At 39.2% G+C, this 24,095-nt stretch overlaps 1 protein-coding gene across 4 annotated transcripts in view; it reads right to left on the bottom strand.

Annotated features, from left to right (window-relative positions):
- The window catches only part of LOC134357948 (solute carrier family 12 member 7-like), a 265,931-nt gene that overhangs the window by 114,574 nt on the left and 127,262 nt on the right, over positions 1-24,095 (bottom strand). The window contains exon 1 of one of the 4 annotated variants that reach the window (XM_063069756.1): positions 20,713-20,939. The exons of the other annotated variants lie outside the window; for them this stretch is intronic. Coding sequence (XP_062925826.1) covers positions 20,713-20,752 — 40 coding nt within the window. The 5' untranslated portion in view covers positions 20,753-20,939. Of the gene's footprint in view, positions 1-20,712; positions 20,940-24,095 lie in introns of those variants that run through there. 4 annotated transcript variants of the gene reach the window in all.

Below are 24,095 nucleotides of genomic sequence, written 5' to 3' on the forward strand. Positions count from 1 at the left end.
TCTCCCAGTGTTGTGACCAAATGCAATATCCTTCAATCAGCACTATAAAGCTTTATAGAGCTCAGCGCTTTTATATAAACTGACTTTCTTTCTCAACGATGACCCTAACTCTTTGCTTTAAACAAAAGCAAGTCATTTGTGGTAGAGAACTTTGTAATGATGAGAGATTATGACAGGAACTTCAGAAGGAAAATCAGCAGGTCTATGGAGAGTAATAAACAGTCGCCATTTCTGGCTGTGGTCCTTCATCAGGATCTTGGCCCAAAATGTTGACTGATTATTCACGTCCATAGATGCTGCCTGACCTCCTTCCTCCAGCACTTTGTGTTGCTCAAGATTTCCAGCATTTACAGAATCTCGTGTTCAAAAGGAAATTTGTATGTTTTTTAAAATGTAAAGATAAGGAACAATTTCAACAATCATATTTAAAGGTTTTCTCACTGTGCATTTTCACAGCAAAAATGATCATTTTAAGTTCAGTTTACCAAGAAGTCATGTTTCTTAATCCACAGCTGGATTTTGTTGCAAGTGTTCAGAAAACCTAGAATGGCTTTACATGAACAAGTTACATTCTCATCCCTAAAATAGACAAAAGACAACACATGAAGGGATGTGATTCAGTCACATGTCTAGATACTGGTGTTCAATTGATTTCATCTTGAGAATTTTTGAAGGAAATTGCAGTAGGAAGTTGAAAATAAGCCAAAATGCTATTAAAGAGAAAAATAAGAAGAGGAACTGTAGCAGTAGACCATCATAACAAAAGTAACACAAGATTCAGGATTCAAGTTTATATATCATATGTACATTACAAAACATAAAATACGTCATTTGTATTAACAATTAACACACTCGAGTGTGCACTGGGGCAGCCTGCAAGGGTTGCCACACATTCTGGCACCAACACAGCATGCTCATGATGCTTGGCAGAACAATACAGAACACAACAGGCAACAAAACAGCAAAACAAGCCCCGTTTCTCCCTCCCACCCACATAAACAATTCTCTAACCCCAGGACAGGCCATCTTCTCTGGCCTTCAGTGGAACTGGAATCGGACTCGCAGACATTAGTTAGGCTTTTGACTACCCTGACTGACTCACAAACCACAAAACCAAAGAGCTGATTATTGTCTACAGGGGGAGGAAGCTGAAGGTCCAGGAGCCAGTCTTCTTTAGGGGATCGGTGGTGGAGAGGATCAGTAACTTGGTGTCATCACTTCAGAGGATCTGTCCTGAGACTGGCATGTAAGTGCCATTATGAAAAGGCTTGGCAGTGCCACTACTTTCTTAGAGGTTTGTGTAGATTTAGCATGTCACCTAAAATATTGATGCACATGCATCACAGCCTGTAACCCAGAAATGGAAAAGTCCACACAAAGTGGAGGGCACAGCCCATGGGCAAGCAAAGCTCTCCCCATCACTGAACATGTGTACGAGGAGTGCTGCTATAAGAAAGCAGCACCCATCAAGGAGCCCTACCATGTTCTCATTTTTCTACAACTCATGTTTTTTATATTTTATTTGTCTTCCTTTACACATTTCTTGTCAGTCTTTACTTATATATACACACCTGTTCACAAACTGTGTTGTTTTTGTTTATTAGCAGAAATCAGTAGAAAGATGTGACATGGGATCGGAAGATGTTGAGTTAAGAAAGTGCAAGGGTAAAAGGACCCTGATGGCAGTTATACACAGGCCTTCCAGCAGTAGCTAGGAGGTGGACCATAGAATACAATGGAAAATTGAAAGGGCACGTCAAAAGGGCAATGTTACGATAGTCGTGGGAGATTTTAACACACAGGTTAATTGGGGAAATCATGATTGGTTATGGATCTCAACAGATTTAATTAGGCTTTTTGACACATCAACAGAAAAAAGTCACTTTTGTGTCAAAGTGAAAACAGATCTCTACAAAGTGATCTAAACTAATTACAAATATAAAACACAAAATAATTGATTGCATAGTTATTCACCCTTTCAAGTCAGTATTTAGTAGATGCACCTTTCCAGCAATTAGAGTCTGTGTGGATAGGTCTCTATTAGCTTTTCACATCCGGACACTGCAAATTTTCACCACTCTTCTTTACAAAACTGCTTAAGCTCTGTCAGATTGTATGGGGATTGTAAGTAAACAGATGTTTTCAAGTCCATCCACAAATTCTCAATTGGATCAGGCTCTGGACTTTGACTTGGCCACTCCAGGATATTAACTTTGTTGTCTTTAAGCTCTGGTTTTATGCTTGGGGTCATTGTCTTGCGGAAAACAAATCTCCCAAGTTACAGTTCTCTTGCAATCTGCATCAGGTTTTTCTCCAGGATTTCCCTGTATTTTGCTGCATTCATTTTACCCTCCACCTTTACAAGCCTTCCAGGGCCTGCTGCAGTGAAGCATTCCCATAACATGATGCAGCCACCACCATGCTTCATAGTAGAGATGGTGTGTTTTTGACAATTTGTGGTGTTTGGTTTACACCAAACATAGCGTATAGTCTGATGGTCAAAAAGCTCAATTTTGGTTTCATCAGACCATAGAACCTTCTTTCAGCTGACTTCAGTCTTCTACATGCCTTCTGGAAAACTCTAGCTGAGATTCCATTTGAGTTTTCTCCCCCCAATAGTGGCTTTTTCCTTGCCATTCTCCCATAAAGCTGCGACTGGTGAAACTTTCAGGCAACAGTTGTTGAATGTGCAGTCTCTCCCATCTCAGCCACTGAAACTTGCAACTCCTCCAGAGTTATCATAGGTCTCTTGGTGGCCTCCCTCACTAGTCCCTTTTTGTACTGTCACTCAGTTTTTGAGGACGGACTGCTCCAGGCAGATTTACTGCTGTGCCATATTCTTTCCATTTCTTGATAATTGACTTAACTATACTCCAAGGATATTCAGTGACTTGGAAATTTTCTTGTATCCATCTCCTGATGTGCTTTTCAATAACCTTTTCATGGGGTTGTCTGGGGTGTTCTTTTGTCTTCATGGTGTAGTTTTGGCCAGGATACTGACTCACCAGCAGCTGGATCCTCCAGATACAGGTGTATTTTTACTGCAATAAATTGAAACACCTTGATTGCACATGGTTTATATATAGCTAGGACACTTTAACCAATTATGTGATTTCTAAAACCAATTGGCTGAGCCAGTGATGATTTGGTGTATCATATTAAAGGGTGGGGGGGTGAATACTTATGTAATCAATTATTTTGTGTTTTATATTTTAATTAATTTAGATCACTTTGTAGAGATCTATTTTCGCTTTCACACGGAAGTGTCTTTTCCCTGTTGATCACGGACAAAAAATGCCAGATTAAATCCACTGTGATTCAATCTTGTGAAACAATAAAACATGAAAACTTCCGGGGGGGGGGGGGTTAATATTTTCATAGGCACTGTACCAACACTGAAAACAGCTTTAACAAAAAAAGGCAAGATAATCTTTTACAAAAAGACTATAATGCTTGATGGGCCAAATTCTGCTCCTATCTCTGAAGGTTTTAAAAAAACTGATCACCACCTTATTGAAAGTAATAAGGATGTAACAAGTGGTGATGCATCTGCTTACCAGAATGTACCTTGGGCAGGGCGAGGGGGGTGGTGGTGGTTGAGTGGTATTGCAACAACAATCGCTTACTCAATATCTCAACTTCAGTAAAACTAAAGAGCTAGTTGTTGACCTCAGAAAGGGGAAGGACAAATTTGGAGATTGGTGATGGAGCAAGACAGAGCTTTAAATTCTTGGGTGTTAACATATCAGGTAATCAGTCCTGGGTGACACACATCGATGTAAGCACAAAGGAAACATACCAGTGTCTACTTTCTTCAGAGATTTGGCTTGTCAATAAACACTAACAAACTTCTATAGATGCACTGTTGAAAATATCCTGACTAGCTGAATCATGTTCTGGTACTGCAATTCAAATGCACAGAAACTCAAGCTGCAGCAGAGAGTTGTAGAATCAGTCCAATACATCATGGGCACCTCTCGCCCTCATCGGCAGCATATATGGATGGTTAGAATGTTGACTATACGACAGCTTTGCCTATCACACTAGCACTTTGTGAACAAATCATTTCTACTAAAGAGACAAATGAGTCGGGAATGAGCAATGTACACAAGGGGCTACGCTGTATGATAAACAAACCAATGCAGAATTTATAAAACACTTTAATTTGGGGAATTTGTCCATCTCCCTAATTGCAAATGACAGTCTGTAAAGAAAACTGAAGCTGAAGCCCCACAAAAACAAGATAAAAAAATTAAAACAAAATAATCATATGTTCATCAGCATGAAATTCATTCACAAGGATAAGTTTAAAATAAGCTCCAGGGAAAAGGATGGAAAACAAAGAAAGTCAAAAATAAGATCCATAGTCGTTTGAAGCACAACCTTCCAAAAACTGCACAAATAATTATCAAACTTCCTCAATCTTAACAGACAAATAAATATTTAAGCATAATTCACAGCAAAAAGACTGCAGAAATTCCAACAATCATATATTGTATTTATGTCTTTTCATTATGTGCCAGGCCATATAACGTGGGCGATCATTGTCCTTCCACGACCATGATTGTTCTTGGCAAATTTTTTCCTACAGAAGTGGTTTGCCATTGCCTTCTTCTGGGCAGTGCCTTTACAAAATGGTGACCCCAGCCATTATCAGTACTTTTCAGAGATTGCCTGCTTGGTGTCAGTGGTCGTATAACCAGGACCTGTAACATGCAACAGTTGCTCATACGACCATGGCCCCACCTGATCGGGTGGCTTAGCAGGTGCTACACCTTGCCCAGGAGTGACCTAGCAGAGGGAAGGAGTACTTTACACCTCCTTTGGTAGAGACTTATCTCCACCCACCATCCATTGTATTTATACAAGACTTGTAAATATAACATATTTGAAAATGCATCACAAGTGTGCAATTAAATGAAATTTTTAAGCAGTACAGCAGAGAAGGGAATATTTACAAATTGAGACAAGACTATAAAACTATAGATGATGGAATCTGAAGCAACACACAAAAAAAAATCACTGGAGGAACTCTGCAGCCCAGGCTGCAGCTATGGAGATAAATGAACATTCCACATTTGGCATTAAGACCATTCACGTGGACTCATTTGATCAACAGCTTAGTGGAAGAGAAGTGTTAAGGAGTGTCATAAAGGGAGACACAATAGAGGCAAAGACTTTTTAAAAAAATTCTTGAGCATGTGGCCATTGCAACTGTGAACAGCCAATGATATGTGACTAGGAGATGGAGAAAGATGCAAGGTATGGAGAAAGGGAGGAATGAAACAATAGTAAGGTGTGGAAAGAAAACAGAATTGTGAAATTGAAATGATGCTCAATTCAAGGTGGAGATAAGGTATAAACCGGTTGTCAGTGTACTCAGCCAAATAACAAAGAGAAGGCACTCTAATTCTCATTTTTGTAGCAGCATCAGCATTTTCAGCATTCCACTCCATATATGAAAATACCCCAAAGGGTATCTAGTGATGAAACAGCTGCTGTAGCATTCTCAGTGACAAAACATTTTCTGTTACTAATGTATGAAGCTGGCTTGATGTGAAATGGTTTTAAGCATCCCCATAGTTAAAGTGTTTCTTATGATCCTAATTATTATACAGTTTTAACAGTATTGGAAACAAGCCATTGCCCAACAGATCTTCAGAAGCCTTCCCCCAGTACACTTCATTTCACCGTTTCCACTTCAATGAAACTTCTACACAGAACATTAACGTAGTGGTATGCACACAGTGCATATCAATATCCAAGCTTCCAAGATTTTACCAAAATGTATCATGCACCACAAGGGGAAATAAAACCTTAGATCATGTCTACACAACCGTGGCTGACGTTTACAAAGCCACCACCCTCCCCCACCTGGGACAGTCCGACCATCTTTCATTGTTTCTGCTTCCCCAGTATAGCCCGGTCATTAAACGTGTGAAACCCACAATGAAGACTATTAAGATCTGGCTGGAGGGTGCTGACTCTACTCTTCAGCACCAATTCCAGCACACAGACTGGAGCGCGTTTGCTGCCCATGCCACCACAGACTCTCAGATTAACATTGACTTATATACCAGCTCTGTCCTTGAGCACATCAACAAGTGTGTAGATAGAGTGACGTCACAAAGACAAATAAAAGTTCTCCCCAATCAGAAACGATGGATGAACAGAGAAGTTCGCCTCCTGCTCAAAGCCAGAGATTCAGCCTTCAGGTCTGGAGACCGGGAGGCTTACAACTCAGCCAGGGCCAACCTGAGGAGGGAAATCTCTCAGGCTAAACACATATATAAACAGAGGATCGAGGAGCATTTCAACTCCTCGGACCCCCGGCGCATGTGGCATGTCATACAGGTCATTACAGACTTCAAACCACCTAGTACTGTGCCCCCTTCCAGCTCTGCTTCCCTCCCTGATAAGCTCAATTACTTCTACGCTCATTTTGACCGAGAGAACAAGGAGGTCACCCTCAAAGCGGATCTCCCACCTGGTGAACTGCATCTCTCACTTTCCATCTCCGATGTTTACGCCACCCTGAGCAGGGTGAATGTACAGAAGGCAGCTGGTCCGGATGGAATACCTGGCCATGTGCTCAAAGTCTGTGCAGGGCAGTTGGCTGGGATCTTCACGGACATTTTTAATCTGTCCCTGGCCCAGGCAGTTGTCCCCACAAGCTTCAAGATCGCCACCATCGTGCCAGTGCCAAAGCATTCCACTGCCACGGGCCTGAATGACTTCCATCCAGTGGCACTCACCCCCATCATTGCAAAGTGCTTTGACAGACTGGTTCTATCACATCTGAAATCCTGTCTGCCCTCTACCCTGGACCCCCATCAATTTGTCTATCGCACCAACAGGTCAACACAGGATGCCATCTCCACGGCACTTCACTCTGCCCTGACCCACCTGGGCAGCCCCAACTCTTATGTCAGAATGCTGTTCATTGACTTTGGTTCGGCATTCAATACTGTGATCCCCTCCAAGCTGATCACCAAACTTCGCCAGCTTGGTATCAGCTCATCCCTCTGCAATTGGACCTTGGACTTTCTGACTAACAGACCCCAATCAGTTAAGTTAGACAACCTCTCCTCCTCCACTCTCACCCTGAACACCGGCGTGCCTCAAGGCTGTGTGCTGAGCCGTCGTCTGTACTCCCTTTTCACCTATGACTGTGTTCCTGTACATGGTTCTAACTCCATAATCAAGTTTGCAGATGTCACCACGGTGGTTGGTCTGATCAGAGGGGATGGCGAGATGGCCTACAGGGACGAGGTCAAGCATCAAGAAAGCTCTGCTCTGTCCCAGGATCATCATCAGGGATGCATCTCACCCTAACCATGGACTTTTTACTCTCCTCCCATCCGGTAAGTGCTACAGGAGCCTCCGCTCCCGCACCAGCAGGCATAGGAAGAGCTTCTTCCCTGAGGCTCTGACACTGCTGAACCTCTCATCACAGTGCTAAGCAGTATTGCATCTGTATTGTACTGTCTCAGTACTTTTATATTTGTGTGCTGTAGCACTTTTTTTATTCGCAGTTATTTTGTAAATAACACTATTCTTTGCATTTCTGGTCAGATGCTAAATGTATTTCATTGGCTTTGTATCTGTACTCGGCACAATGACAATAAAGTTGAATCTAATCTGATCTGATCTAATCTACAGGAGTTCTTCTGATCACACTTACAAATGATGTTAGATTTATGCCTCCAATTACTCCCATTACTTTAAATATATTTTTGACACTTCAGCAAGTGTGTCATTGCCCTGAAAGTCAAATGACATTATGTTATAGATTTAAATAACTTGTACAATGGAGCAGCCCAATTTGTACCCAATCTATGCAGCCTTTCAAAAGACTTAAAATTGATCCACCCCAAGCAATATTGTGCTGCTTGACAACACAACTATTTTATAGCTTTTAATGACTGCTCTCAGTAATCATTAAATGAACATTTCTTACACAAGACTTCTTCATGGAAGATAACAGCAGTTTTAAATATATTTTTGATATGTGTGGAGCCCTAGCCAATAACTCATGCTTTTAAAGCTCAGAGCACAGGATTAATATTTTGTCATTGTTAACTTTTCATTAAGTCCTGTCTTTTATTCTACACCACAATCTGTAAACAATTTCCCATAATAAGGCTGTGGCAGCATTAGTAGTGGAAGAGAGAAACATACAAACAAAGCATGAGATAACAAAAGAGGAAGTGCCTAATCACTGGGTGTTTAACAATGGTACATCTGTTTATCCGTCTGGGAGTTTATAAAAAGACTGCATGAGTGTGTAGCCACAGACATTACACAAAAGGATGGACCTTACAATCAATATGCACAAAAAGACCTTCTACTGACTTGCCCTATAGTACAACAGTGCTCACTGACAATAAATGTCCACTAAATCATGGAAAACATAACCACTTCCTTTCACTGAAGGCAGAAATTCAGTGTCTTCAGCACACCAAGGTAGCCTTTGGCTATCTGAGGAAGATAGTATTTGAAGATCATTATCAAACCCAAGATTAAACTCATGGTCAATTGAGCCACGGCACTCGCGACTCTCGGCAAGCTTCTGACACTTGGATGATCTTTTAGCAGGAAATCAAAGCACTGGATAGAAACCACCAACACTGTCTCTGCAAAACTCTCTATATCCACTGCAAGCATAAAATAACCAACATCGGTACCCTCTCCTAGGACAATATTTACAACATTAAGTCTCTAATTACATTCTGTTAGCACCATAGGAAAGACAATATCATTTGCATAAGCATTCCAAAATAGAGACCCTTTTCTGAGTTCTGCCATAAAGTAAGATATAACGCATACAGAGCAAAAGATTAAATGATGCTCTCAAAAACGCCTTGAAAAAGATGCTGCATCTCCAATGATTACTGGGAATTCTCACTGTGACCAAGGTGGAAAAGCAGCATTTCGAATGGCACTTGAAACCTTCATTCTGTGCATCAGTGGCATGCCAAAGCCTAGTGCAAATGGTAGAAGGAATACCTTACCCCATCTACCTGTCCACTGGCCCTCCCAAGCATTCCCACCTTGTCTATGGCTAAATCTGCGGGCACATCAGAACTGAGTGGAATTCAATCCTGAGGGACTAGCCAAGAAAGGAGATAAACATTATGCAATCTTCTGATCATCACATGTTAAAGAAAACATTTTGGGCTGCTCTACAGTAAAGGTACTATATTACATTAACCAAATAAAAAGAAAGCCTACTTTGTTCTAATGTATCACATGTGCATACTACCAACATTCAAGTATATAAGTGGAGTGGTAATGTTACTGAACAACTAATCCTCCAAATAAAAAGTCAAATCCCACCAATTTAAAAAAAAACACATGGAGGTAGAAGCATTTTAGCAAGAGATTTGGCATGTCAACAAATATACTCAAAAACTTCTATAGTTGTACCGTGGAGAGCATTCTGACAGGCTGCATCACTGTCTGGTATGGGGGGGGGGGGGCTCTTGCACAGGATTGAAAGCTGCAGACGGTTGTAAATCTAGTCAGCTCCAACGTGGGTACTAGCCAACAAAGTACCCAGGACATCTTTAGGGAGTGATGTCTCAGAAAGGCAGCGTCCATTATTAAGGACATCCAGCACCCAGGGCATGCCCTTTTCTCACTGTTACCATCAGGTAGGAGATACAGAAGCCTGAAGGCACACACTCAGCAATTCAGGAACAGCTTCTTCCCCTCTGATATCCGATCTCTAAATGGACATTGAACCCTTGGACACTACCTCATTTAAAAAAAAACAGTATTTCTGTTTCTCACATTTTTAAAAAACTATTCAATACACGTAATTGATTTACTTGTTTATTTATTATGTTTTATTTATTATTATTATTTTCTCTCTCTGCTAGATTATGTATTGCATTGAAATACTGCTGCTGCTAAATTAACAAATGTCATGTCACATGCCAGTGATAATAAACCTGATTCTGATGAGTGGGTATTGAGTCATTAAATTATAAGATAACCCCAACTATATCACTAGTGCCTTATAGGTATGAACATTTACTGCTTCACTCTGGTTTAGTCTCCATGTAATTCCAGCATAACATTGAATGAGCTGGAGTTAAATTCAGTCCAGCAATTTGGCTAGCAGGGAAGCAATGCAACATCAGTTACAACTCTTGAAACACAAATATTTCATCAACAGCCTGCTTAGCTCTAGGATATGTGAGAAAGGGCGCATGGAATAAATATAGGAACATAAGTAGGACATTCAGTCCCTCGAGGCCCAGTTCGACCATTAATCAGATAGAAGCTAATCTGTACTCATTCTTTTTCATGTCTTTGATCTGTATTTCTCCATAGTCTAATCTAATAAAACCATAAAATACTGGTCTAACACACAGCATTATTACGGCAGTCTATATTTTTACTGCCCTTGCTTGCAAAAGCTTACTGATTCATTTCTGAATAAGCTGGTTCTGATATTATATTCTATAGAATCCCTTTGTTATTTTAAAATCACTTCTCAATCTTCAAAATTCAAGGAGACACCATCATCTATATAGAACCCATTGCCAATGTTTAACTCTTTAGTATTGAAAAAAACGATTTCAAAATGCTACAAACAGAACATTGAAAAACAACTGATTCATATTTAGATTAATGTATTTTCCTTGTGTTTCCATCAAGCAACAATAAAATGTTGAAAGGTGGCCCTACATGGAAATTGATGACCTAAAATTGGGATAAAAGAGCAAAAGGATTATGACATCAGACTCCAACAACACAGTAAATTCAGCAGCACCTTTGAATCAAGAGTCAATATTTTTAAGGCAGAGGTGAACAGACAAGTTAAGGAGAGAAATTTATAGAAGGTAGACAGAAGAATGGAACTGATGTTACAGTAGAATCAGCTGTGATCTTATTAATTGAAAGGGTAAGCTTGAAGTGCCTGAGTGGCTGACTCCTGCTCACTGAAAGAACACAGTATATCATTTGACAAACTCTTCTTTCAGATGCAATGTTAAACCACTGAAGTGAACTAGGAGACATCATTGCCAATCTAACTGCTCCAGTTTCTGCTCCTAGTGTAATGCTACTCATTCATTGAAGCAATGCCCGTTTGATACCTACTGAGCTGCAAAATCAGACGGTCAACACACTCTCAGTATTAGGCAAGATCTTCAGTCTAAATGCTCAAGCATATGAAATGGGGTTTCAACCCTTGGCCTTCAAATCCAAAAGAAATCTGATTAATATTATTTGCTTCACACTGGAAGATCTGCTGACTTGTACCTACATTAAAGCACTTAGAAATCAAGAATCAACAGGTGCAGTTGATGTGTCTGTCAAAGAGTCATCAGGAAACAAATGACCCTGTGTCAACAAGTTCTATAATCTACCTTGTACACATTTTTCAAATAAATTGTAGTAAATGTTCAGAATGACTCTCTAATGTCAGTTATATTTGCCCAGGGCCTTACTCTAGTCTGCACTGGTTTCCATGACAAGATCACAACAATACTGAACATTTACACATAGAATATCCTTTAGTAAAATTAACATTTAATATTTTAAACATTGCTTTTGCTACAACAAATATCCACTTTTTCCCAGTCATGGTTATTTGATATTTTTAATTTGTATCCCTCCAGAGATTTTTTAAAACAACTTCTTAGAATCTGAATATCTGACAACACTAAAAGAAATAAACATAATCAATTGTAACATCTTCACATATTGTAAAAAAGAACATTCTAACTCATCACCAGTAAACTTTGCAAAAATGGCAACAGTTATAAGTTTACATGAGATTTTCTGATATCTTAGTCCTCAGCACCAGTTTTTAAAAATTCAACCTCTGGATCAAATGTAGACAAAGATCTTTTACCGTCAGCTATTAAAGCATATTTCTCTATCATTTTAATTTGAAGAGATCAGTGGAATTTGAGCTCAAGATTTTTGTTTTCTGACAACTATTTTGCTGGATCCAGAATTAATGACTTTGCACTTTTAACTTACTGAGCTGCAAAAATATATGACTTTTCAGACATATACACATATTCACACAGTATAGAAATACATGTTAACGTACAATACACGGCAGGCATATTTTCCATTAATAGATTAGATTATGAGGACACTTAGTCCTTGTTTATTGTCATTTAGAAATGCATGCATTAAAAAATGATACAATGTTCCTCCAGAATGATATCACAAGAAAACACAGGATAAACCAAGACTAAAACTGACAAAACCACATAATAACATATAGTTACAACAGTGCAAAGCAATACCGTCATTTGATAAAGAGCAGACCATGGGCACAGTAAAAAAAAGTCTCAAGTCCCGATAGCCCCAACATCTCACGCAGGCAGTAGAAGGGAGAAACTCCCTGCCATGAACCTCAAGCGCCGCAAACTTGCCGATGCATTGGAAGCACCCGACCACAGCCGACTCTGAGTCCATCCGAAAACTACGAGCCTCTGACCAGCCCTCCGACACCAAGCACCATCCTCTGCCAAGTACTTCGACCCCCGCCCTGGCTGCCGAGCAACAAGCAAACCCGAGGACCCGGGCCTTCCCCTCTGAAGATTCTGGATCACACAGCAACAGCAGCAGCAAAGCAGGCATTTCAGAAATTTCACCAGATGTTCCTCCGTGCTCTAACGTCTGTCTCCATCAAATCAGGATTGTGCATGGCACCCTACTTGACAGATAACAGATATCACCACCGGAGTGGCCGCTTCGAGCTGTCTCGCGCCGCCATCTTCTCCTCCTGCCTTCAGCTGTAAACAAAGTTAGCAATATAATACAGGAATTTGCATTCATCTGCTGTATTTGTGAATCTTATGTGATAGTGTTCCAGACTGATTGTGGATAGAAATATTTTTAAGGGGCACAATTCAAATCCATACGGCATGAAGGATGCAAAAGGAGCTAACTACAAATAAAAGTTCCTCATCCAATGTCAGACTGAATACCTTCAACTTTGAAAGCATTTTGTCACGTGACACTTTCTGCCCTACATGTCCTTCACTGGTTCACAGAAACAGTAGCTTGCCAACACTTCCTATACAGAACCTCCTGAAATGCCGATATCCTTCCAAAACTCCTATTCTGGCCTTCAATTCCAATTAGATCAAAAGGAAATATGTACATGAAAATTGGAAGCAATTTTATTTGTGCAGAGCCTACAGGAAAACTAGAGGCCTGGACAAACTACCCTTCTTTGGATACCAAGGAATTCAAATTCAGTTAATGAAATAAACTAGATTTTGAAAATATACATACACATCAGTGAAAGGGACCAAACTACTGGATGGGCGTAAAAGAACCAAAGTGTTCATGAACACTTTCCCTGAGAAAGAAATCATCTACCTCCACTTGTCTGAGATTTACACTGCTCAGGACCCAAGCATAATACAGCCTTCTGATTGGTTTATGAGCCAATCAGGTCATACCCACTTTTCAGTAATTACTGTTCAAATCTTCCATCAGAATGATGGACAGAAATTTACAAAGTCTACATATCTCCCAAGGCCCACTCACTGGTTTTCATATGCCAAGGGCCATGGCCTGAGAAACAATGCCAAACAATAACAGCAATGAGTCAGTTTCGCACATTCGACACTAATACGCAGAATCTACTAATTCTATCAGGTAGGTAATCAATAAACAGAATCCCAATAAGAATTCTTGAGAAAAATTTCCAAATTAAATACCATCAGCTCAAAAATCAAACAGTGAGCTGGTGACTCTGGATCTGGTACTGTAAGAGGTTAATGGCGAGGCATATTACCAAAATAAAACTTACGGTGATCAAGCCAGATGATCATTTTTAAATACTACTCTGGTATCATAATCTACACATTGCTTCCTCTGAATTTGTTCCATTAATTGCCTCTTAACAAACCCAGCAAATTTTAAATGAAACATCGGATTAATGTGGCTGTTTATTTTTAAAGAAAGCAGTGCTTTAAGAATGATTAGATGATTAACTATTTTATATAGAAGAAAACCGATGATCTATTTCCCCATTCAATCATCAGAAATGGAAAATTCCATTTTGCACTCTCTTAAAAGTAATAGGAAATTTTTCAAACTCAAGTTGTTTCATGGGAGTTGATCCCAGATGTTTACAATATCTCTATGGAAAATTCCCACAATCCTGTCTCATTAATTAAGGCTTATTAATTTTATGCTTCTATCTGTTAGATCAGTCATCATTAGAAGCACGAAGCACAAATACCTTTAGGCAGATAAAATTCAGTACCATCTGCAATATTTCATCCCAGTCTAAAAAACTATGCTCTAGATTGATGAAATGATGAACAAATCCTTAATCAGATCTCATCTGAACACAGCAGAAATAATGAAAAAATAATCAAGACAGAAGGATTTGAGCATCTGGAAAGGAAGAATAGAGAGCAGAAATTGGAGCAATTAGATTGGCAATGGTGCCTCACAGTTTACTTCAGGAGTTTAATTAAACAAATTAATTAAATAAAATTAATATTATTGGATCGTTAAGACAAGTTTGTCTTCACCATTAATATTAACTTTACTAAATGACATTCATGAAAGTTATTTGATAAATTTAACAAAACCATCTCTAACCTTCCCTTATACTTCTTTTATACAAACTAACTTGCTGCATTCAAAAGTTTAGCCTAAGTAAATGACTGGACTCCCAAAGTGCTCTACTTAACTGCCATCCAAAATGTTCCTCAGTGCCACTCAGGGCTGCTAAGGCAAATAAATATCAGCCTTCACACCCTGAATCCTTTGAATGAATTTAAATTAATTAGTAAAGTAACTCAGTGCTTGTCAAAAGTTTGAACTGCATCTGCTCAAGAGTAAAGAAATACATTATGAGTGACAACAACTGCACACTATTTTACTTAAAAGTAAAATTGACTTTCAGGCTACATTAACTTCTTGAAGCAGGAAGTCCAATTACAATAAAATTGCAATAAACCTGAGTCTAATTGTTTTGAAATACCAATGTTTTTGCATCTGGCTCAGTGAGTTCATTTGCCCATGCCTCCTTTAAACTTGGAAGTTTTTTTCCTGCACTCCTTTTAAATTCAGACACAAGAGAGACTACAGACGCTGGAAATCTGGAGCAACAAACAAAATGCTGTAGAAACTCAGCAGCTCCAGCATCATCAGTGGAGGGAAGTGGGCATTCAACATTTCAGCTCTAGCCCCTTGAGCTCCTCCAACATTTTGTGTAGGTTCTGTTTCTAACTCTTTCCACGAGGTTCACTGAAAAATTTATTATACTCATGTGCAACAAGAAGTCGTGAAATAAAAGTGTGCTGGTATATTAATAGGCGTAATAGCAAATACTTTGGAAAAATCTGTTAGACAAACAGAGCTCTAACGGTGCTGGATTATTGGAGTTAAATTGCTAGGATAACTGAAAGTAGCATCAACTTGTCTCATTCCTGTGCTGTGACACAATTGTTCTCTCATGGCCCTATTCCAGTTTGAAATGGCAAGATTAACACTAGATTATGCCAGGACAAAACAATGAAATGCTTTAATGCTTTTATTAATTCCAGGCAGCAATACAACTGAGGTTATTTACTAATAACAAACCAGAACTACATCCATTCTGAAAATGATAGCATCAACAGGTCTCTTTACCCTGATGGGGTAGGACAGAAGTCTAGTAGAATGATGTCCTAATCAATATCAGCACAGGTACATTCTGTCAGAGTTCACTGATTACCAGCACATCAGCCTGTATCAGGCGCTACTCAGACCACCCTACCCCTTAATTTCTCAGCATAATGGGCCTGAAGCAAAATCTCACTAGATATCATGACCTTGATCAGCTAATTCAGCACAGGAAATGTTTGAACTTACATTTGCTCCTGTAGGTGCAACTCAAACTACACAAGGGCTGCAATTTATCAGATTTGAAATTGGGGTGGGTTGGAGGCAGGGGGTAAGGGGTGAATGGTTAAGGGCAAAAGATAAATTGGCAATTCTGGAACCCAACACTTATGTACTTGACTAATTACTACAAACTTTACTTCTCCCACACCCTTAATATATTGAAAATAGAAATGTGCAAGGTTCATTGAACATGGAGAAGGTGACAAAATATTAATTTTATAGAGTCTTCAGCCAGTTATGGGTACAAATGTCATTAAAAATTATAGAACAAAAAAAGGTTTCAAATGGCAGCTAGATTCTGCTGTTGAGGTTATCTAGGTACAAGTAAAATGCTTTTTACCTACCTTGTTACCTGTTATTGGAATAACCCAGAAAACAGGTTAAGCCTCATTAGCAATAACCTAATGCAACTCTCTTTAGAAGCTATACATTAACATTGATTAGCTGTTGCAAGAGCTTGTCTTTTGAATACACTTGCATCAAACAGAAAACATGTTAACCTTTGTTTCCAATAATTATTTGCTAATTTATTTTATATTATAGAGAGAAAGCCTTCAATCAGCCTGTCACATGCATGACATCTCTTTGATAGAGCTATCTAGTTGGTCCACAATAAAGCATGGCATGAAATAGCGTTTCAAAAAATACGTTGTTATAATTAGAGAATGCCACAATTATAAAAGCTGTCCTGATGCAGGGTTTCAACTCAAAATGTTGACAATACTTTTGGCTCTTCTGATGCTGCTCAACCTGCTTTCCTCCAACTGATTCTTTGCTGCTTGAAGATGTATATACATGAATCAAAATTATTTCCATATGTTTTAACTCACATTCACCTCCAATATTATTAAAATGAATGCTCATTACTTCAAATGATGGGGCATGATGAGGCCCCTCTTCCTGGGTGAATTAAAAAAGTCTAATAGCCTATCCTACTCCTCAAGGAACCTCATCCAAAATTGACCCTGCCCTCAATAAATACACACATACTTTTTAGCAGTAAAGTACAGAGTTCAGACCCTGGCTGATTTTTACAATGACGTCTCCTTTAATTAAAGACTACTTTCTGTTAAATAAAGCTACTGCAACAGCAGAACGCTCTGGAATACGAGGTCCTGCACATGATTCCAACATTCTGGGCCACATCAAATTTTACTTTATTGATTCTCCTCAACTTCTGCTTGTTGAAGACATACTTAATTAAATACAAAATGTTAGCTCTTTAATGAGTGATAATTTAGGGAAAATGTTTGTAATTCAAAACAAAAGCTGAGATTCATATTACAATTCCAACATCTTCTAAAAAGAATCGTTTACAAATGATCACATGTGCCATCTGGCTTCTTCTCCTCCAAAGGGAAATAACAAGAATAAATGTGCTGCTATTAAGAAATAATAACCTTCTGATCCAGAAAGCAGTGGATTCACATTGCTTCCATAATGGCTCACCATTACAGAAATGGAGATGTCGTCAACCAAATGGAACCTTCTTTACTGATGAATGCTAAGATAATCCCTATGAACTTTCCAGGGGAAAAAAAAGAATTTTCCCTTGTGTGGAGGTCAACACTTTGAATAACCGAATAGTAAAGTCCATCTCATTGCTGCATGTTTGAGTTTTCCATACGCAAATTGCCACGACTGCCACGATTCCCAAGTTATATCAGTGATTATGGAAGAAACAGCTTCTTTCTCTCCATCATCAGGTTGTTGAATGGTCCATGAATCCATGAAAACCACCTCATTATTCCTTTTCTTTTGCACAATTTACGTATTTTTGTAACTTATAGATTTTTGTCTCTGCACTCCACTGCTGTAGCAAAGCAACTAATTTCATGTCATAGGTCAATGATAATAAATTTGATTCTGATTTATTGAGATACAGTATGGAACAGGCCCTTCTGGCCTAACGAGCCACACTGCTCACAACTCACCTATTTAACCCTAGCCTAATCACAGGACAATTTACTCGAGATGGGGCAAATTTGTTTGGTAAGTCCAGAAAGGTTTCCTGATATATAGACAGGCTGAATAAAGGAGAGGCCCTACTTCATTTATTACTCAGCAATGAACCTGGTCAGGTGACAGACTTCACCATGGGTGAGCATTTTAGAGACAATGACCACTAAGATAGCATGTCCTCTGAGGACAGGCTGAGCAAGCTAGGGCTTTTCTGTTTGGACTGAAGGAAGATGAAAGGTGCCTTGACAGAGGTGTAGAAGATGATAAAAGACAGAGATAGAGTGGACAGCCAGATACTTTCCAAGGCCATAAATGGCTAATATGAGGGTTCATACCTTTACAGTGTTCAGAAGAAAGTATTGGAGTATGTCAGTGATTGATGTTTTTGTTTAAACAGCGAGTGATGAAATAAAAAAAAGAGGGCTATATCTGAGAGAAGGGTTAGATTGATCTTAGAGTAGGTTAAAAGGTGAGCAAAATATCATGGGCAAAGGACCTGTAGTATGCCATAATATTCTATGTTATCAGAACACATTCTTCTCAATACTCATTACTTCATACCTCTTTAATATGTTACTTGAAAAACAAATTGTAAATGATGTTGTAATTCATCTAGCAGTGCAATTTTTATGAACATTAAAATTCAAAGCTGTTCTTGCTATATATCTTATTGCATCTAAGAACGAAACTCAAGAAATCACAAACTGTGTTTTTCAGGGTTGGGGTATCAACATAACAATAGCAACACTGCGCCTTTATCTTCCCTGATTTTCTTGATGAGTAAATTGCTTTCCAGAATCTTCAGAAATCATTTCCAATGTCTCTTAAAAGACAAACAAATAGGTGCCTCCTCCAAGCTTTATTAGCTTCAGCCCTAATCCAACTTAAGCTGTGTCCAATTCGAGAACTCCATCATCCCTGCAGCTTGAATTAAATCCTCTATCCATCCGTTCCTCTGTTTAAGCCATCTCCAAGAGTTTTAATTTCCTATCAATTGCCCTTAAACGCTTCCAGTAAAACTGAACTCTACAAAGGCCTTGAATACTGATACCACATATGTGAGGTATTTATCAATCAACTCCCTGAAGAGAAGACAAGAAAAAGCAAGTCACCTAGCGGTTTCTAAATTTTTCTGATTTGACTTGCATTTGAAAAAAAATACGGAAACCTGCTATGCACTGGAAAATTATTTCCATACGGCCAAGAAGCGGTTACTCAGAGTTACAGATTTTCATATTCAGCAAAAAAAAGAATCCATTTAGGATCTAAAATGTCTTTTATGCAATTAGCTGTATAGATCTAAAATGCTCTGCCGGAAAAGGTGATGCAAGCAAACACATATAACTTTCAAGTGGGAAAGGAATTAATATTGCGAGAGAGAAATCTGCAGAATTACTAGGAAATGGGATTGTTCAGATGGCCCTTTTCTAAGACCCGTCACAGACACCACCAGCCAAACTACCTTTCACAATGTGTGATACTTTGGGGTCAAACACAGTACTGATCTAGTTGATGACAGAAGATTGACATTTCAAGGATTATACAATAGAGAGGGTTCCACACAACAAACTGTTTCACCTCATTCTTAAATTTTCCATTGATTTAACATCAAACGCAACATCCTTCACTAATGAAATCCTTCAACTCTTCAATAATCCTTATGTCTTGACTACATTTTGTAACTTTGATTATGGCCTTGCACTTCTTGATAAAAGGATATCATCCAAATACAAAATTCATTACATAAAATATTACAACTAAATTTATTCCAACCATTGTAATCTGGAGTAAACAATAAATGCTTCTGAAATTTTATGATAAACTATAAGGACTTCATTCTGCTAAATTATAGCAGGTGAAAGAGAACCACAGAAAATTAATAATTTTGTAGATCTGATCTGCAAATTATGCCCTCTGTTCTACTTATCAATATGATTGAAGATCAAGTTAGCATTTATCCTAATTTTTCAAGGAATGCAGAAAAGAGTTCAATATTTTGAGATAGAGTATAGGGGGGGGGAGAGGGGGGGAGAGGGGGGAGAGGGGGGGGGGGGGAGGGGGGAGAGGGGGGAGAGGGGGAGAGGGGGAGAGGGGGGAGAGGGGGGAGAGGGGGGAGAGGGGGGAGAGGGGGGAGAGGGGGGAGAGGGGGAGAGAGGGGGAGAGAGGGGGAGAGAGGGGGAGAGAGGGGGAGAGAGGGGGAGAGAGAGGGAGAGAGAGGGGGAGAGAGAAAGAGGGGGAGGGAGAGAGAGAGAAAGAGGGGGAGGGAGAGAGAGAGAAAGAGGGGGAGGGAGAGAGAGAGAAAGAGGGGGAGGGAGAGAGAGAGAAAAAGGGGGAGGGAGAGAGAGAGAAAGAGGGGGAGGGAGAGAGAGAGAAAGAAAGAGAGAAAGAGAGAGAGAGAGAGAAAGAGAGAGAGAGAGAGAGAGAGAGAGAGAGAGAGAGAGAGAGAGAGAGAGAGAGAGAGAGAGAGAGAAGAGAGAGAGAGAGAGAGAGAGAGAGAGAGAGAGAGAGAGAAAGAGAGAGAGAGAGAGAGAGAGAGAGAGAGAGAGAGAGAGAGAGAGAGAGAGAGAGAGAAAGAGAGAGAGAGAAAGAGAGAGAGAAAGAGAGAGAGAGAGAGAAAGAGAGAGAGAGAGAAAGAGAGAGAGAGAGAAAGAGAGAGAAGAATAGCGACAGATACTTGCCTCACTGGTACTGAAAAGCTCACAAAGGCTTTAATCTGAAATTGATTTTTTACTACAGCAAGTTGATTTCACCCTTGTGACTCAAGAAAAGATAACATTGGATATTCAGAAGAAAACAAGAAGCTCATGAGTATAAAACGAAAATGCAGTCATATTCTGACTCATTCTGTGGTCTCAGACTCACCCAGGCTGGCACAACCTTCCTCATCATTCTGTTCATTCATGTCGGGCGTCTATTGTTCCTCAACATGCCGTGGAAAACCAGTGAGAGGTGACAAGTGCCTGCCTGTCTCCTGGGGGGTGGGGGGTGAGCAGAACCTCGTGTCTAATCCACTATCGCTGCATGAGGAACAGTAAGGCTAGTCATCCAGGGAGTACGCAGTTAAACCCACAGCATGGGGCAGAGCTGCGGTGCAGCAATGGTTACATTCTCTGATAGAGTAAAGGTTCAAAACCTCTGAGTGAAATAATAACTGACAAACCAAGGTAACTTGGGACATGCGGTAGAGAGAGAGTGATTAAAGGGAGAAGGAAGTATTTTAAAGCAAGAGAATTCTATTGTACCTTCACAAACATTTACACTGCTGGTCTATAATTACATTTTTAAATCCCTTTGGCCTTACATAACTGACATATTATAAAACTGTAATATGAGGTTATAAGATTATGCTTCATTTGGAGATTATGGGATGAAGTGATTTGATTGACTGACTGCTTATATTTTTAAGAGAACAAATGTGATTCCCGTCAACCCTCCCCCACAGACAAGAAACGGAAGATTAACTCCCATTTATTTTTCAGAAACAACTGAGGAAAAACATTGAAATCATGAGCTTTTCTAACCATGAATTATAATAAAGTATTTTAAAATACACTTATCCATTTTTGACCACCAAGTTTATATAAGCCAAACCACTGTCCTCAAAGAGAAGCTGGTAAAAATGGATTGCCTTACTAAACAAGGATGACCTTGTCCATCAGTTCCAGCTTATGCAGCTTTCCACTATGTGTAACTGTTGTAAGGTCACAGTCCCTTAGTAGGACTGTGATGTATGATTAAATGGGTCTAAAATAAGAACGTATTTCAAACCTTTTAACGCTAACTTCAGGTTTAGTGATTTACAGCTGTACGTTTCAACAGGTCCTCCTGAAATGTCAGGTGCTCACAGTTAACCAAAAATGAATGCCATCACCATTATTATTTGCACCGCTTGTCTTCTTTTGCACACTGGTGTTCGGCAGTTTTTGTCTACTTAAGTATATTTTTTCTTAAAATTCTATTGTATTTCTCTTTTTCCTGTAAATACCTGCAAGAACATCAAGAATATCAAGGTAGCTCACAGTAATATATATATATATATATACATACATACAAACATACACACACTTTGATAAAAATTTACTTTGAACAATTATATTTGGATATTCTGACCTAAACTGTATAAGCGAAATGTGCAAAATTGTCTACAACTGGAACAGAGGCACTTTTATTATTAATATTATTATTTAGAGATACTGCATGGTAACAGCCCTTTCCATCCCAACGAAGCCCAACCTGTTACACGCATGTAACCAATTAACCTACTAACCCATATATCTTTGGGATGTGGAAAAACTGGAGAACCCAGAAAAAACCCAAGCAGTCATGGCGAGCAAGTTCTGGAGCAAGTTGTTCCTTGCCCTAGTAAGGCTTCACAAGAATTAGGCATTACACAGGATCAAAACTGCACAGGTCAAAAATCACTAGGTACTTGCACTCAATGATAGTGTAGTGAAACCAAATCCCATCCTCACCCAATACTTATGCATGCACACTTCCAGTAGCAATCTATATATTGATCAGAAAGTCAAGTGCTGTATGCCTGAGGTCCAGAAAGCAAACACTGCCCCAGCTGGATCAAGGGGTATCAGTGAATTTTCATGGCATAATAATGCCATACAAAACTATTTGGCCTAAGAAGTGTGCAACTATTTCAAAATAAGGAATTTTAATTATTTTAAGGTTCTTATAGTTCAATCCCTGCTTTTAAAAAATAATAGAAAAATGCTTCCACCTTGGCATTAATTAAAAATATTTAATATGATTAGCTGCTCAGCCAAACTCTTGGCAGTATATTTACAAGATACAAGGGACCCTTCAAAATAATGCCTCACAGCAGAAGGTATTGGAAAAATGCAGCTCTTATCAGAAATTACTAGATCTTTGACAGATATTTTCCTTAACATACAAATCCCAAGAAAAGAAAGTAGGCTAGACTCAAGGCTGTTCTATCATTCACCAAGAATCACAGCTATACTGTTATTTCAGCAGCACTTTCCTGCACCAATTCCTTATGTGAAAGTCCATCGACCTTTGTCTTAAATATACTGAGCATCTAAGCGGCCATAAATCTCCTAGGAAGAGAATTCCAAAGATTCAGCATCTGGATAAAAACAAAATCATCTCATCTGTCTGAATAACCTGTACCTTATTTTGAAACTGTTTCTCTGGATCTGGATGCCACAGCCAGAGGAGATGTCAATCTAACATCTACCCTGTCAAAGACCCATAATACTTTTAACAGTCTGAATGACATCACTTCTCATTCCACTAAACTCCATTTAGAAGTGGCTCAGAACACCTAATCTCCCCTAATATGACAAATCCACCATCCCTGGAATCAATCTGGGTGCACCTTCAGTACATCACCTTTACCTCAAATATTTTCGTCATAGTAAGAAGACTAGATTTGCACAGAGTATTTCAGGCATGATCTGTACAGTGAGCTCAGGGATCTTTCAAATTGAAGCAAAAACCTCTTCTCTTGTATTCAGGTTCTCTTCCAATGTAGGACACTATACTGTTTATCTACCAAAGAGCTTCCAATACTTACAAAAGAGCTTCCAATACCTCAATGGTAACCTACAGTCATTTGGGAACCAAATCACCTAGACCATCTCAACACTAAAATATTTCAGTTAATGAAAAGGACCCTTTATTTAGCACTGATTGCTAGTTCTGGACAACTGATTTAGACACACAAGCTTCTAATTTCCCACACACCAGCCAGTCTCTTCTCCAGTAGCTTCGAATCCGAAAGACAGTTTAATAAATAAATGGCTTAGCTCAGCTGGAGTGCTCTTGCCTGAATACTATTGGGTTCTGAGTTCCATGTTGTATTACAGATCTAACAACAGGGATTGGGACAGCACAGTAGTGTAGTGGTTAGCACAATGCTTTACAGTACCAGCTATTCTTCAGGTTTCTGAGGACACAAACTTCTGAACGAACACTTTAAAAAAAAGTAACTGTTCATTGTTGGTTTGTACATTGGGTAACACATTACTGTAACCAAAGAGATCAACTCAATAAGCAACTGACAGAATTTTAAAAATTTGACTTGGCAGCACAAGAAACTACATAAATCTCCAAGTTTCAAAACAACATTAGATCCATGCAAAATATAGGATACTGTTCCAATGGGCTGAACTAGCCAAAGGATCTTGGGGTATATGTGTATTACAGCCATCTCCTCTCTACCTGCAATTCAAGATGCAGAGAAAGGTTTAAAGAGTGGGTTTAATAAG

Source organism: Mobula hypostoma, chromosome 17 (assembly GCF_963921235.1).
Source record: "Mobula hypostoma chromosome 17, sMobHyp1.1, whole genome shotgun sequence".
In the NCBI taxonomy this organism is placed as follows: domain Eukaryota; kingdom Metazoa; phylum Chordata; class Chondrichthyes; order Myliobatiformes; family Myliobatidae; genus Mobula; species Mobula hypostoma.